This window comes from Mesoplodon mirus (assembly GCF_964341445.2).
Source record: "Mesoplodon mirus genome assembly, chromosome: 4".
Taxonomy (NCBI): Eukaryota; Metazoa; Chordata; class Mammalia; order Artiodactyla; family Ziphiidae; genus Mesoplodon; species Mesoplodon mirus.
In genome coordinates this window covers 144,977,147-144,994,135 of record NC_138979.1, presented here as the reverse complement: position 1 = coordinate 144,994,135, position 16,989 = coordinate 144,977,147, and the positions used below count along the sequence as shown (strand labels likewise).

The 16,989-nt window shown below is 38.9% G+C and overlaps 1 protein-coding gene across 3 annotated transcripts in view; it reads left to right on the top strand.

Annotated features, from left to right (window-relative positions):
• CCDC198 (coiled-coil domain containing 198) overlaps positions 1-1,846 on the top strand; it is a gene marked incomplete at both ends in the record, with an annotated part of 32,104 nt that extends 30,258 nt beyond the window's left edge. For all 3 annotated transcript variants that reach the window (XM_082617354.1, XM_082617353.1, XM_082617355.1), the window contains one exon: positions 1,611-1,846. In XM_082617354.1, coding sequence (XP_082473480.1) covers positions 1,611-1,846 — 236 coding nt within the window. The remainder of the gene's footprint in view (positions 1-1,610) is intronic.
• Between the last annotated feature and the right edge of the window lie 15,143 nt (positions 1,847-16,989).

Here is a 16,989-nt window from a genome sequence, read left to right as displayed (position 1 = left end):
TACAGTAACATTCAAGGGGAGAGCAGGGTAGCCCCTCAGTGAGGCAGAAAGGGAACTTGTGAGTCACAAGGCATGAATCCTCACATTGAAATGCTTGATATTCTTTTGTAACCATATGCAAATTCAGATATCAAGGGCTTAAATAAAATATGCCTTAAGATTTGATAAACAACTATCATGAAAACAACATCCATAAAGTTACAGCTGATTCCACCAGACTGAGGGGAAAATCTGGACTTTGACCCAGGATGATTTTCCAAGCTTGAAAATGGTCGTTAAGATTTTGTTTTCTTAAAAGTCACCTTCCTTGCATAAAGCCATGTTGTTCTGAAGTGCATTCTAAAAGGACACTGGGTACTACTTAAATAAAAAGCTAAAGTAAAGACATACATGCACAAAATCCCACACCAAAAAATAAATTAAATCTCTTCCAAAAAAAAAAAAAAAAAGAAGGTAAAATAAGTGCCTGACCCTTTGAGCTCCCTAGTTCTGTAGATCTGGCATCTGTGTCTCAGAAAAGCTCCATAGGTGATTCTGCTACGAAAGGCAGAGCTGATGTGAAGGTTAAGAAAAGTGTATAGTATGTGCCTAGCATGTAGTAGATGTTCAATAAGTAGCTCCAGGCAACATCACCTGTGCAATATTCTTGCCAAAACCACTTAACCTTAATTTAATCACAAGGAAACAATCAGAGAAGCCCGAATTTAGGGCCATTCTACCAAACAATTGACCTGGACGCTTTAAAATGTCAGTGTTAGGGAAAAAAAGAAGATAATGAAGGTGGAGGAGGAAAAGAGCCAATGAGAGAGTTGGGGAGGGGTAGAGAAAGAGAGACGAAGGAGAAGAAGAAGGGGGATATGGGAGGGGGATAGGAGGGGAGGGGAAGGCGAAGAAGAGAGGGAGAGAAGGAAGGAAGGAAGGAAGGAAGGAAGGGGAAGAGAAGAAAGAAGAAAAAGATAGGAGAGTGTTCTTGAATTAAAGGAGACTAAGAGACAAGAAAATAAAATGCAACACATATTCCTAGATTGGATCCTGGATCTAAAAAATAAAACACAAACAGACAAACAAAAAGCCGTTATAAAGGGCATTACTGGGACAACCATGGATATTTGAATACAGACCGTATATTAGAAAACAATGTTGTCTCAATGTCATATATCTTAAGTGTAATAATTGTATTGTGGTTACATAGGAAAATTGCCCTTGTTCTTAGGAGACTTGTGGTGATGTATTTTGGGAGGAAGTGACTGCAACTAATTCTCAAATGGTTCAGCTGAAGAAAAGCGTGTGTGTGTGTGTGTACATATATGTATAAAACAATACTGTGACAAAATGTTGTTCATGAGTTAGGGTATACAAGTGTGTACTGTGCCATTCTTGTGACTTTCAGAAGATTAAAAAGTTTTTTAAATAGCAAGGAAAGCATTTTTAATGCTTACAGAAATACCAGTTGAAATTCTTTATGTGTGTGTGTGTGTGTGTGTGTGTGTATTTTTTTTTTTAAAGAACACGAAGTAGATTATTTTGTGTTCCTAAAAACCTAAGCACTTAAACAAATACATCATTGTCAGGGGAAAAAATAAATTAAATGAACTTCTAATTCTTTGTAGAAAACACACAGAATGCAGAATTTCTGGAACATCAAGCAAGTAATGACTATTGTGCCCAGAAAATTGGCAAATTGGAAACATGGCTCCGTGAACAAGAGGCTCGTGGACAGCTTCTCTGGGACAGTTCCAGCTCTGACTCAGATAAGTTGGGGAAAGATGAGAAGAAACCACGAGCACTGGTGAGGACCAGGACAGAGAGAATTCCACTTTTTGATGAGTTTTTTGATCGAGAATAATAATACTATTCACTAACCTAGATACTGAGTGCATTGAAAGCTTACCTTCCTTTAAAAATTCTCCAAGGTAGTATATGAATTATTTTGAGGACACCAATTCACTTTCTTTTCATTTTGAAATCCTAAGATTAAACATGTGAGATATATTGTTAATTATACTACATAACTAACTGCCTCAAAACTTAAGGGCTTAAATAACAGCCACTTATTGTCCAACTTTTCTGTGGGTTGCTGGGCTCAGTTGGGTGGTTCTTCTGCTGGTCTCTTTTGAAGTTTTTCATGCTGTTGAAGCCAGGTGGCAGCTAGGACTAGAGTCCTCTGGAGGCTCAACAAGGACACTGAGACAGCTGGACCTCGCCCCCTCTCTGTATCATCCCAGAGCCTCCTCATGTGGATTCCCCAAGTGCTCTCTCCTGCAGGGTAGTGAATTTGCTTTTATGTCAGCCCAGGGCTCCCCAAAGCAAACGTTCCCAGAGGAGGAAAAGCTGCCCATCCTCTTAAGTCTAATTCATGGAACGGGCCCCAAATCACTGCCCCCCAACACACACTGGATTGGTTACTACAAGTCATAGGCCAGGTCACAGGCAATGAAAAAGGGGCTACACAAGGCATCAATTCCAAAGTGTGGTCTATCGGGGTCCATCTCTGAGACATGGCACCCCACTGTTTTAAAAGCAAATTATTTCTTATAAAACAAATAGATGAGAGAGTAAATTTGATAGAAATAAAAATGACTTTTTAAAGAAAAGTCACAGTGATGCTACAGCAGACAGTAAGCTCACTTAAGTCACTTTCCTGTGAGTTAGAATCTTGTTATCTCATAACAGAGAGGCTATAGGAAAAAGGTAAAATAATGTCAAGTGTGGAAGGTCACTGTGAGTTGAAGCTCAAAATTAAATGAAGATCCCTTAGATTATGGTGTAGATCTTAGAACTCTTTAAAAGGAAACTTAGAAATGTTCAGTCCAAAAGTGATTATATTTACAAAATTTAGATTTTTTTTTTTACCCTTCAAGCAATCTACTTTATTCAGATTTTACCAGTTACATGTACTCATTTGTGTGTGTATTTAGTTCTGTGTAGTTTTGTCACGTGCGTAGATTCATGTGAGCAACACCACAATCAGATACAGAGAAGTTCAATCACAAGAATCCCTTGTGCTATCTATAGGGGCCCCCAAAGTAGATTTTTAGGCAATTTTAAGAACTTCTTTTGTATAAAATTTGACTCCACTTTTAGCATAACCTAAAAATATTTTTAAGCCATCCAGAAGCTTCTAAGAATTTAGTGAACTTTAAAACAAAGTAAAACAAAAATACCCTTTTAAGCCTTCTCTAGGAAACTTCCAAAAAGAAGGCAATAGAAACACCCCCTGAATTTGACATTCAGTTCATTCAGATCAGTCACTAAGAAGATAAAAAGACTGCTGTGTCAAGGGATGAACATTCATGTTTCTTCCAAGGACAGAGACAATTAATTAGGTCATCCCTGGGCATTTTTACTCCCAGTTCTTTGCAAGCAGTATTCTTACTTTTTCTTTGGTAGGTAAAAAGCGTATTTCCTACAAAGGAATGCATAGATTGTTTGACCAGTCAGCCTGTTTGGAAAAGTAAGACCCTTCTTTTTTTTTAATTGAAGTACAGTTGATTTACAATGTTGTGTTAGTTTCAGGTGTACAGCACAATGATTCAGTTATATATATGTGTGTGCATATATATATATATCTATACACATGTATGTGTATACATATGTATGTGTGTGTATATTTATATATATATATATATATATATTCTTTTCCTGATTTTTTTCCCTTATAGGTTATTACAAAATATTGAATATAGTTTCCTGTGCTAGACAGTAGGTCCTTGTTGGTTATCTTTTATATATATAGTAGTATGTATAGGTTAATCCCAGCCTCCTAATCTATCCCTTCCCCAGCCCTTTCCCCCTTGGTAACCATACATTTTTTTTCTATGCCTGTGAGTCTCTGTTTTGTAAATAAATACATTGTATCTTTTCCAAAATAAACAAATGGGACCTAATTAAACTTAAAGGCTTTTGCACAGCAAAGGAGACAACCTACAGAATGGGAGAAAATATTTGCAGATGATGTGACAACTGAGAAGGGATTAATTCAAAAAACAACCCAATCAAAAATGGGCAGAAGAGCTAAATAGACATTTTGGTAAAGAAGACAAACAGATGGCCAACAGGCACATGAAAAAATGCTCAACATCACTAATTATGAGAGATTATGGCCATTCTGACCAGAGAAAGGCAAATCAAAATCTACAAACAATAAATGCTGAAGAGGGTGCAGAGAAAAGGGAACCTTTCTACGTCATTGGAGGGAATGTAAGTTGGTGCAGTCACTATGGAGAACAGTATGGAGGTTCCTTAAAAACTAAAATAGAGTTGCCATATGATCCTGCAATTCCACTGCTGGGCATATATCCTGAGAAAATATATTTTTAAAAGACACATGCACCCCAATGTGCGTTGCAGCACTATTTACAACAGCCAAGACATGGAAGCAACCTAAATGCCCATCGACAGGTGAATGGATAAAGAAGTTGTGGTATATATACACAATGGAATATATACACAATGGAATATTAAATGCCCATCGACAGATGAATGGATAAAGAAGATGTGGTATATATACAATGGAATATTACTCAGCCATAAAAATGAATGAAATTTTGCTATTTGCAGCAACATGGATGGACCTAGGGATTATCATACTGATTGAAGTAAGTCAGACAGAGAAAGACAAATATTGATATCATATGATATCACTTATATATGGAATCCAACAAAAAAAGGAAAAGTAAGATCCTTCAGAGGAGAAATGAGTTCAACCTATTCTCAACATCCTCATATTATGGTTGACCTGGAAGGTTTAAAACAAAGTGGGGTTGGCAACTCCCAGCACTGAAAATAGCAGGGCCTATGAAGGTGTTCATGGCTCTGGTCTGTGACTTGAACTTGGACGACACCTCCTTCTACACGTTCACTGGTCTCTGAGCTACATGAGGGCTAGGCCTGCCTCCTCCCTGTAGTATCCACACCCTACACCGACCCCCGTTTCCTAGCATGACATCTGGCACCGAGTTTATTATTAAATGTTTGTGGAATTCATTAATTTATGTGTTAACTAGTCAATTAGAGGGGCACTTGTTTCTCTCCAGCTATGCAGTTGCTCACTCTCGCTTTCATTTCCCAAGAGTCTTAGTTGTATAAGGTTGATTATACAGTTTAAAAAAAAAAAGATGGGGGGATTTTTTTTCCCCTAGATCTTGGAATTTATACATCTAAGTGGATGGCACAAATTAGACATTGTCTTGGGATACAGGAGTTAAGACATGTATGTGTACCAATGAGGATGCCATAGCTCAAAATATTTCTTGAAATTCAATCAGTGTGTCAGCTGCAAAAGAAAGTCAATCATAATGCCTTCTCTATTTTCCTGCTCCATGTGGAACTCTCCTTCACCCAATCTTAAACTCAAGAATTTGAAATTATAATAATAATAATAACAGTGATAGTAATAACTGCTAATGTGCACTGACTGCTTATGGTGTGTCAAGCACTCTCCAAATGCTTTACGTATATAATCCATGCAACAATTTTGTGGGTCACCCGTTTGACAGATGAGGAATCTGAGGCACAGAGAGGTCAACTAACTTGCCAGAGTCACCCAGCAGAACTGGGTGTTTTTGAGTAGACCACTGCTTACAAGAAGGGGCCTGATGGGAGCCAGAAGCATGTGCCTCCTCTCCCTAATTTTACCTCAACTCACCAGTTGCATTCTGGAGCATTCCACATTTCTGTTACATGTTTTTTGTTTGGGGAGTGGAATACTATTACACTGGAAATGGTGAGAGCTTTCTTTTAGCAAGAAAGAATTGCCGTGGAGCCTGAGTGCTTAAATGCGGGCACAGGGCAGGATAAGAGCACCTGAGAAATATGTCAGGAGGGGAGTTGTCAGGGGTGGGGTGAGGGGTACAGAAAGGCAGATGAGAGACTAAAGATAAATTTAACTGTCTTCACAATTTGGCCTGCGAGCAGGATCAGTGAGCAACCCCACCAGACACCCCATCCAGGATGGAACTCAGGTGCACACTGTATCCTGGGCCAGAGGGCGGTGGTTCTCAGAGCCACATGTTGGAATCAGCCAGCGAGTGATCAAACACCTAATAACAAGTAGGATTTATGTTCCCGCCTTTTGATTTATTTGGGTCAGGGTAGAGTTCTGGCACTGGGTTGGTGTTTTCCTGCTTTTAGCTCCCAGGTGAATCCAACGTGCAGCTGGGGTTGAAAACCACAGCCTCAGGGCTACAAACATTCTATTACAGCAGATATACCAACTTCTATCTTTAAAAGCAACAGCTTCTGAGGTAATTTTTAAAGGTAAGGACATGAGGCCTGGAGCTCCACACACAGTAAGAGATTGTTCGTTTGGCTGGTAATTATCTGAGAACACCAATCCTTTACTTAATCTTGAATTTGTTCAGAGGCAACGCAGGGCCATCAGTAAACACAGCTGCTGCCCCTGGTAAAAGCTATAAAATTAAGCCTCAAGGCAAAGTTGTCAGTTTTCTCTACCTGAAAATCTCCTCAGCTTTGGGGGCAGGGGGTGGAGGGAGTGGGGGGAGGCTTGTCTATGGCCAAATACATGCTTTCTCTTGTGAAAATAACATTTTCTTTCTTGCTCTGAATTTTTCATGAGAAAAAGAAGACTTTTTTCTGGTATACTTTTGGAAATATGCTTTTCTCGATTATTTTTTTCCAGCAAAGGGCCATGCTTCTTCACCTATCTATTCTGACGATAATTCTGAGTTACTGTACTGGGAGTTAAGTGTAGATGATTCTTGCAGGAGTCACCTATGAAATAGTTTCGTAAACAAGAAGATAATCTTTTCTGCTCACACAGAGCCTTTAAAGACAGAAAACAAATACCAGCTCTTCATGCCACTTCCCTTCTCAGCAGGATCATCAAATCATAATTAAAGTCAAATATTTCCTGCCTCAAATGAAAAACAAAAGCCTATTTCCACATATTACTGCAAAACCTAATTGAGAATACTATGGGGAAAGCTTGAGAGAAAATATGCTAAGGGGTAGATTAGGGAAGTTTAGACCATGAAAAATCTGAATTACATCTCACTTTAAAAGGAATACTATTATACTATTTATGTGCAAAATAAACAAAAACATTTTAAAACAAAGTAAAGAGTTCAGGTTTATTTTCAAATGTGTACTTCATAATAAGTCTGCAGCTCACTCTCATTCATTTACTTAATCAAGCATTTAGCCAATAGGTTTTAAGTGTCTACTAGATGCCAAGCACTGTTCCAGATGCTGAAAATACAGCCATACAAGCAAAGTCCCTGGACCCATGGGTCATATTCCAGCTGTGAGACCTGGAGCAGAGAGTCAAATACATGATACAATTTCAGGTAATATTGAAGAAAATAACGAAGATATGAGGACAGGCACAATGGAATGGACTGTTTCAGGCAGGATGCTCAGGGAGGGGCTTGTTAGGGAACGAGGTTTGTTTTGCCTGACACACAACAAGCAAAAACACTGCGATGATAAGGTTTGCAGCAAAGAGAGGGGTATTCTCAAGACAGACAAGACAGGAGAACAAGTTTCAAATCTGCCTCCCTGAAGGCAAGGGGCTTGGGTATTTATGAGATAAAGAATAAAGCAGCAGGGTGGTCTGAGGCATGGGGGGTGTGGGGAGTGTGGGGAAAGGTGATTGGAAAAAGGTGCAGTAATTGTCCTTCTGCGCAGGTGTAACTAAGCTACAGGCCTTGACACATTCAAATATGTAAGTGCTTAACACCATCTGAGGGTGGAGTTTTCAGCCCTCTGACAGCTAAAGAATACTCAGGCATGCCCAATTGGAGGGTCAGTGGTCCCATCCAGTCTTAACTGGCTCGGCTTGAACTAGACACAGCTGACTGCAAGTTCCTGGAAAACAACTTGGGCTATGCGCTGGTTGGAGAACAGGCAAGTCTTTTGTGGCAGCAATGAAAATGACCTTGATTAGTAAAGCAAGGTGAAATGGATTTGACCCATGGTTTTAGAATCTCTGAGGAAGAGACTTGAATAAAGTGAGGATGGAAGCCATGAGAACACCTATGAGAGCAAGTACAAAGGCCCTGAGGTGAGATGAACTTGTAATATTCAAGGACCAACAAGAAGGCTGGAAAAATGAAGTGAGCAAAGGGGACACTGACAGGGATGACCACAAAAAGGTCATCAAGACACAGATGGTGAGGAGCCCAGAGGACCGTGGTGTGATGATGGGTATTAAGTATAACAGAATTTCAGAGACAGAAGGGGATGGTCCTAGTCTAGACTGACATCTCCAATGTGATCATAAACAGAGGCAAACAGACTATGGCCAACACTAACATCATATGGTCATAGCTGACTGTCTAGGACTGACCCTTGACCCAAATGAGCCAGTCAGAGAGGACCTCAGTCTCTGCTGGTGGCAAGAACCTCAGTGGGTACATTCAGGATTGACGGATAGTAGCATTCTGCCCTATGAGCCAGAGATGCAGGAACACAGACCTGCAGTAAACAGAATCAGAGACAAGGGATGCACTGAGACCCCACAGCACATCTATCCCTCATTCCCAGCCCTCCTAAGCCCTGTTGCCTCCTGGCCCTTCCTTCTAAGACCGTATCTTTACAGTAAATTCACCTTTGGCTTGGACCAGCTCCACCTGGTTTCTATTTCTTGAAGCCAAAGAACCTCAACCAACAGGTACCTTACACAGCAACCACCTCCTTGCCTTAGGATGTAATGCTGGAGGCTGAGGAGTGCTGGAATTGCTTAGTGTGGCCAGTTCTGGTTCCCAAGAGGAATTATGATAATCTCTTCCCAAATCCATATTCAGCGATACCACATCAACCATGGTGGGAGTAGTTGCACCACAAAAATTGGCAAATGTTGCCAATGGAGGCTTTTTTTTTTTTTTCAGAGAGCAGCATGTTAAACATTTACCAGCACACCTGTCAAGAGGTAAAGAACAATAGGCTCCAGACTCAGAATTCACAGCCCGGCTCTGGAACTTCCTTATGGCCACATAGAGGTTAAATAACTGAAAGAAATTCTGAATCAGGTATCAATAGTTAATAAAAGCTGTGTATTTTTTAATGAGTCTTCTGTGTGTATAGAATTCCTGATCCTGATTCCATGATAGACGTTATCATTCTCGATTCTGAAAAGGGAAAACTGATGCTAATAAAGTGTATGAAATGTCAAAGCCCACACATTTAATTGGAAAAACTGCAATTTCATTTCAAGTTTGCCTGTCTTCAAAACCTCCTCACTGTAAAATGGAAATTATAATAGTGCCTATCCTCACAGTGACAGAAATAAGATCATACAAGTAAAGTACTTAAAACAGCACCCAACAAACATAGAGACAAAGTGAGGGGATGGAAAAAGATATTCCATGCAAATGGAAATCAAAAGAAAGCTGGAGTAGCAATACTCATATCAGATAAAATAGACTTTAAACAAAAGAATGTTACAAGAGACAAGGAAGGACACTACATAATGATCAAGGCATCAATCCAAGAAGAAGATATAACAATTATAAATATAAATGCACCCAACATAGGAGCACCTCAATACATAAGGCAAATGCTAACAGCTATAAAAGAAGAAATCGACAGTAACACAATAATAGTGGGGGACTTTAATACCACATTTATACTAATGGACAGATCATCCAGATGGAAAATTAATAAGGAAACACAAGCTTTAAATGATACAACAGACCATATAGATTTAATTGATATTTATAAGACATTCCATCCAAAAACAGCAGATTACACTTTCTTCTCAAGTGCACAAGGAACATTCTCCAGGATAGATCACATCTTGGGTCACAAGTCAAGCCTCGGTAAATTTAACAAAACTGAAATCATATCAAGCATCTTTTCCAACCACAATGCTATGAGATTAGAAATCAATTACAGGGGGGGAAAACCGTTAAAAACAGAAAAACGTGGAGGCTAAATAATACATTACTAACTAACCAAGAGATCACTGAAGTAATCAAAGAGGAAATCAAAAAATAACTAGAGGCAAATGACAATGAAAACATGATGATCCAAAACCTATGGCATGCAGCAAAAGCAGTTCTAAGAGGGAACTTTATAACAATACAATCCTACCTCAAGAAACAAGAAAAATCTCAAATAAACAATCTAACATTACACCTAAAGGAACTAGAGAAAGAAGAATAAACAAAATCCAAAGTTAGTAGAAGGAAGGAAATCATAAAGATCAGAGCAGAAATAAATGAAATAGAAACAAAGAAAACAATAGCAAAGATCAATAAAACTAAAAGCTGGTTCTTTGAGAAGATAAGCAAAATTGATAAACCTTTAGCCAGACTCATCAAGAAAAAGAGGGAGAGGACTCAAATAAACAAAATTAGGAATGAAAAAGGAGAAGTTACAATGGACACCTCAGAAATACAAACCATCAAAAGAGACTACTACAAGCAACTCTATGCCAATAAAATGGACAAACTGAAAGAAATGGAGAAATTCTTAGAAAGGTTTAACCTTCCAAGACTGAATCAGGAAGAAACAGAAAATATGAACAGACCAATCACAAGTAATGAAATTGAAACTGTGATTAAAAATCTTCCAACAAACAAAAGTCCAGGACCAGATGGCTTCACAGGTGAATTCTATCAAACATTTAGAGAAGGGCTAACACCCATCCTTCTCAAACTCTTCCAAACAACTGCAGAGGAAGGAACACTCCCAAACTCATTTTACGAGGCCACCATCACCCTGATACCAAAACCAAAGATACTACAAAAAAAGAAAATTACAGGCCAATATCAGATGAATATAGATGCAAAAATCCTCAACAAAATACTAGCAAACAAAATCCAACAACACATTAAAAGGATCATACACTGTGATCGAGTGGGATTTATCCCAGGGATGCAAGGATTCTTTAATATATGCAAATCAATGTGATACACCATATTAACAAATTGAAGAATAAAAACCATATGATCATCTCAATAGATGCAGAAAAAGCTTTTGACAAAATTCAACACCAATTTATGGTAAAAACTCTCCAGAAAGTGGGCATAGAGGGAACCTACCTCAACAGCATAAAGGCCATATACAACAAACCTGCAGCAAACATCATTCTCAATGGTGAAAAACTGAAAGCATCTCCTCTAAGATCAGGAACAAGACAAGGATGTCCACTCTTGCCATTATTATTCAACGTAGTTTTGGAAGTCTTAGCCATGGAAATCAGAGAAGAAAAAGAAATAAAAGGAATACAAATTGGAAAAGAAGAAGTAAAACTGTCACTGTTTGCAGATGACATGGTACTATACATAGATAATCCTAAAAATGCCACCAGGAAACTACTAGAGCTAATCAATGAACTTGGTAAAGTTGCAGGATACAAAATCAATGCACACAAATCTCTTGCATTCCTACACACTAACAACAAAAGATCAGAAAGAGAAATTAAAGAAACAATCCCATTCACCATTGCGACAAAAAGAATAAAATACCTAGGAATAAACCTACCTAAGGAGACAAAAGACCTGTACTCAGAAAACTATAAGACACTGATGAAAGAAATTAAACATGACACAAACAGATGGAGAAATACACCATGTTCGTGGATTGGAAGAATCAATATTGTGAAAATGACTATACTACCCAAAGCAATATATAGGTTCAACACAATCCCTATCAAATTACCAATGGCATTTTCTACAGAACTAGAACAAAAAATCTTAAAATTTGTATGGAGACACAAAAGACCCCAAATAGCCAAAGCTATCTGGAGGGAAAAAAACAGAGCTGGAGGAATCAGACTCCCTAACTTCAGACTATACTACAAATCTATAGTAATCAAGACAATATGGTACTGGCACAAAAACAGAAATATAGATTAGTGGAACAGGATAGAACAGAAAGCCCAGAGATAAACACACGCACCTATGGTCAACTAATCTATGACAAAGGAGGCAAGGATATACAATGGAGAAAAGACAGTCTCTTCAACAAGTGGTGCTGGGAAAACTGGACAGCTACATGTAAAAGAATGAAATTAGAACACTCCCTAACACCATACACAAAAATAAACTCAAAATGGATTAATGACCTAAGTGTAAGACTGGACACTATAAAACTCTTAGAGGAAGACATAAGAACACTCTTTGACATAAATCACAGCAAGATCTTTTTTGACCTACCTCCTAGAGTAATGGAAATAGAAACAAAAATAAACAAATGGGGCCTAATGAAACTTAAAAGCTTTTGCACCGCAAAGGAAACTATACAAGATGAAATGACACCCCTCAGAATGGGAGAAAATATTTGCAAATGAATCAACAAAGGATTAATCTCCAAAATATATAAACAGCTCATGCAGCTCAATATTTAAAAAAATCAAACAACCTAATCAAAAAAATGGGCAGAAGACCTAAATAGACATTTCTCCAAAGAAGACATACAGATGGCCAAGAGGCACATAAAAAGCTGCTCAACATCACTAATTATTAGAGAAATGCAAATCAAAACTACAATGAGGTATCACCTCACACCAATTAGAATGGGCATCATCAGAAAATCTACAAACAACAAATGCTGGAGAGGGTGTGGAGACAAGGGAACCCTCTTGCACTGTTGGTGGGAATGTAAATTGATACAGCCACTATGGAGAACAATATGGAGGTTCCTTAAAAAACTAAAAATAGAATTACCATATGACTCAGCAATCCCACTACTGAGCATATACCCAGAGAAAACCATAATTCAAAAAGAGTCATGTACCACAATGTTCATTGCAGCACTATTTACAATAGCCAGGTCATGGAAGCTACCTAAATGCCCATCGACAGACGAATGGATCAAGAGGATGTGGTACATATATACAATGGAATATTACTCAGCCATAAAAAGGAACGAAATTCGGTCATTTGAAGAAACGTGGATGGACCCAGAGACTGCCATACAGAGTAAGTCAGAAAGAGAGAAACAAATATCATATGTTAACGCATATATGTGGAATCTAGAAAAATGGTACAGATGAACTGGTTTGCAAGGCAGAAATAGAGACACAGATGTAGAGAACAAACATATGGACACCAAGGGGGGCAAGTGGGGTGGTGGGGGGAGTGGTGGGGGGATGAGTTGGGAGATTGGGATTGACATGTGTACACTAATATGTATAAAATAGATAACTAATAAAAAAACAGCGCCCAGTGCCTAATAACTGCTCTATACATGTTTGTTAACTAGTAGCTTTATTCCTGTTGAAATTAGAAATAAAATAAGAAGAAAAAATTTTGTCGTTCTAGGAGTCTGTTCTGTTCAAAGAGACATGAAACAAAAGCCAGAAGTACATAACTATGGAATTATGAAAAGAGATTTACCATGATTCACAGACAATGTGATTATATGCCTTGAATACCCAAAAGAATCAGCTGAAAAAGTTTTAGAATGAATAATGGAATTAAAAATAGGTGTCTGGATAAAAGATATATTTAAAAATCAGCAGCTTTTGCAAACCATTTCTCAGAAGTTAGCCAACAGAAATAAAAATATCAGTATGCAGAGACAAAAGTTCAAGGATGACTGGGGCTTCCCTGGTGGTGCAGTGGTTAAGAATCCGCCTGCTAATGCAGGGGACACGGGTTGTAGCCCTGGTCGGGGAAGATCCCACATGCCGCGGAGCAACTAAGCCTCTGCGCCACAACTACTGAGCCTGCACTCTAGAGCCTGTGAGCCACAACTACTGAGCCCATGCCACACCTACTGAGCCCATGCCACAACTACTGAAGCCCACACGTCTAGAGCCTGTGTTCCGCAACAAGAGAAGCCACTGCAATGAGAAGCCAGCGCACCACAAGGAAGAGTAGCCCCTGCTCACTGCAACTAGAGAAAGCCCACGCGCAGCACCAAAGACCCAATGCAGCCAAAATAAATAAATAACATAAAATAAACCATGATAATTGTAGAAAAAAAAGATGACTGATAAAAATTTCCAAATATAATTTTTTAAAAGTTCAAGGATGAATAGTGGGTTCACAAATCATAAGGGAAATGTCTCAGGGTATACTATCTTGAAATGCTGTTCCTCTCTCTGTAACTCTAGCTCTCAAGCTCCCATTCCCATCACTGTCCTCTCACCAGTTCAAAGTACTTAGACCACTTATGGCTTAAAATGCATTTGCTTAAGATTCTCCACTCCTGTTTCTCTCTCCCCAGCCAGGGTCCAAGTTTGGGGGAAGAAGCTCAGGCCTGCTTACGGCCCTGTCCTTGTGGGGTGTGAGGAATAACTCATCAGTGTCGTCCTCTGTCCTCTCTGGCCTTGACTGAAAGATATTCATCTTGATGATCTTGGGCATCTACATCTCTCTCCTTAGCAAAAGCCCCAACCCCATCGCCAGCTATGTTACTTCCTGCCATACCCTCGGCACTGGCCTTGTGTAGTGACTGCTTACAAGGAAGCCCTGCGGTTTTCTCCTGCTGTTGGGCCCCACCTCAGTTTGGAGGGTGCTACTCATCCTCCAAGAATCAACTATGTTTTCTATACAGTCCCTGGGGTGGGCTGTCCATCCCACATACTGTGCAAAGGAGTCCCCAGGGCTCTCAGTTCTCAGCTCCTTCGCCTGCTTCTTTGGAGGCCATGGAAACTTTTCACATATTCCTTGCAATACCTGCAGGAGTCGAGGCTTGGGGGTGCAGGTCCTTTCTACTGAAACATATCTTGTTGCCATTATTACTCTGCTGCAGCCCTCAGATGTTGCTTTAAGGCAGGTTCATAATTTTCATTCTTTTTCATAAAGGGCACACCCCAAAATATATGTTCCTATCCACCCTGCAGATAGAGATGTAGCTTTCCGCTTTTAAGTCAACAAATCTTCCTGAAGACGGCAGGGGATAGTCAAAATATTTAACTATGCGCAGAGCATGGGCAGTAGTTAGAATGGCTCCGGCAGGGTCCTCTAAACAGGACGCACTAATGAGAATCTGCCCGGAGCCTCTACATGATCCCACCTCCCAGGTTTTCACACCAAAGGACAGGCCAGGGAGAAAGCCCCACATAAGCTTCTCAGCTCTTTTACTTTCTCCTCTCAGTTTCTTCCAAGATACTTGCCTCTAAGCCAAGGAGGAATTTTCTTTCTTCTTTATGTGGTTGACAACCTGTTCCTGAGTCATCACCTTTCAACCTCTTATCCCATGTCCAGAACACAAATGCTACGTTCTCTCTGTTCTAAGACTTATGGGATCTGGCTCTTAACATCTAAAGGGAACTTTTTAAAGTGCAAAAGTCCCCTCCTCAAGAACCTGACCTCATTATTGAAGACAAAGATCTCAAGGTTATTGCAGCCACATAAAATTTGAAATAATATTAATGTCTATCTATAGTGGCAATTGAAAAATTATAGTATGGAACCTCAATAAAATCAATGTAACACTTTAAAGTAGAGAATTTTTTTAAAGGATTGTCTTAGGCATCCATGATATATTACTAAATGAAAAAACTAAGGCAAATTACAGGGTAATGTGTATAGTGTATAACTTTTTTTCATGTTTATGCATGTCCTAGAAGCAAGAGAAAAGTATAAGACAAACTACTTCAAATTAACAGTATTTATGGTAGGGTGAAATAGGAGCATATCTTAGGTCAGGTTCCCCAAAGCAGACCCTGAGGTGACTTGAGTGCAAGTTATTTTTTAAAGAAGAGAGTGTCAGGAAAAATCAGTTAAGGGAGGGGGGAATCAGGACAATGAAGGGGAAGAACCCAAATAGAGGTGCAATTTCAGGCAAAATTCTGAGGAAGGTAATTTATCTCACAGGAGACCCTGGAGTATGATTGAGATATCAGAGTTGTTGAGACCGACACCAGGAAGCTCTTCATAATCCTGTAACCTCTAGTCATTGGCTAGGGATGATTGGTGGAGAGTAACTGCCTGGCACCTCCAGCCCTCTGTTCATCGGGGTAGTGAGCTCCACTAGCCCAAAGCAGTTGCTGAAGATGAGTCTCAGGTGAGGGTCATTGAAAGTGAAAGCAATTTGCCCCAAAGGAAGGGCATACCAAATGGTAAAATGTATGCAAGAGGATCTGAAGGAGCAACAGTATATGCCATGGAGTAGAAGGGGGAGATGATCCAGTGCAATTATATATTTTACATAGTTTGTATCATTGCAAAGTGTAGCAAAACAGACATTCCTGCCATATTCCAGATATATCATATACACTCAATTACTGTTATTTTGAAGTAGTGGGTAGATGGATGATTGTGGCAATTTTACTTTTTCAGGAAGCAATCTAGAAGCTTCCAAGAAAGTCTTCAAAATTAGTTGTTCTCTTTGACCCAGTATTCTATGTATAGGATAAATTCTTAAGGATATGAACATGTAAACAATTATTTGAATAAAAAGACATTCAATGCAGCATTACAAAAGCAAAGAACTTTAAAATAAATATATTTATTAATTTCACAGAGATAAAATAGGCTGACAAAAACGAGTGTCTATAAATATAAACAGGTGAAAAAGTGTGAAATCTTGAAAATGTAAAATATAATTTAAAAAATAGCTGCTCAATAAATGAGCAGAATTGCATAATTGACATTGAAGATAATTTAGGGAGCTAAAAAATTTGTTCAAGGAAATCTCCAACAATGTAGAAGAAAGGGGTAAACCATGAAAGATGGATCTAATAATTCCCCTTCCTTAGAAAAAACAGACAGGACATACAGCGGAACAAAGATGGCAGTAGACTTTTCATCAAAAACTATACAATCCAGAAGACAATAACATCTTTAAAGTACTAAAAGGAAATTAAAAACCTGTCAGCCTAGAATTTTATACCCAGAGAAAATATATTTCATAAATGAAGACAAAGTGAAGACTATTTTAGACATTCAAAGCTGAAACAATTCATCATCAGCTGACCAGCATTGAATGAAAAAAATGTCAAAGAAAGGTCTTTAGGCAGAAGGAAAATGCTATCAGAAGGAATTATGGATCACCCAAAGGAATGAAGAGCACTAGAAATGGTAAATGTATGTGGGTAAATATAAAATACTTTTTAAAATTTTTCAGAAC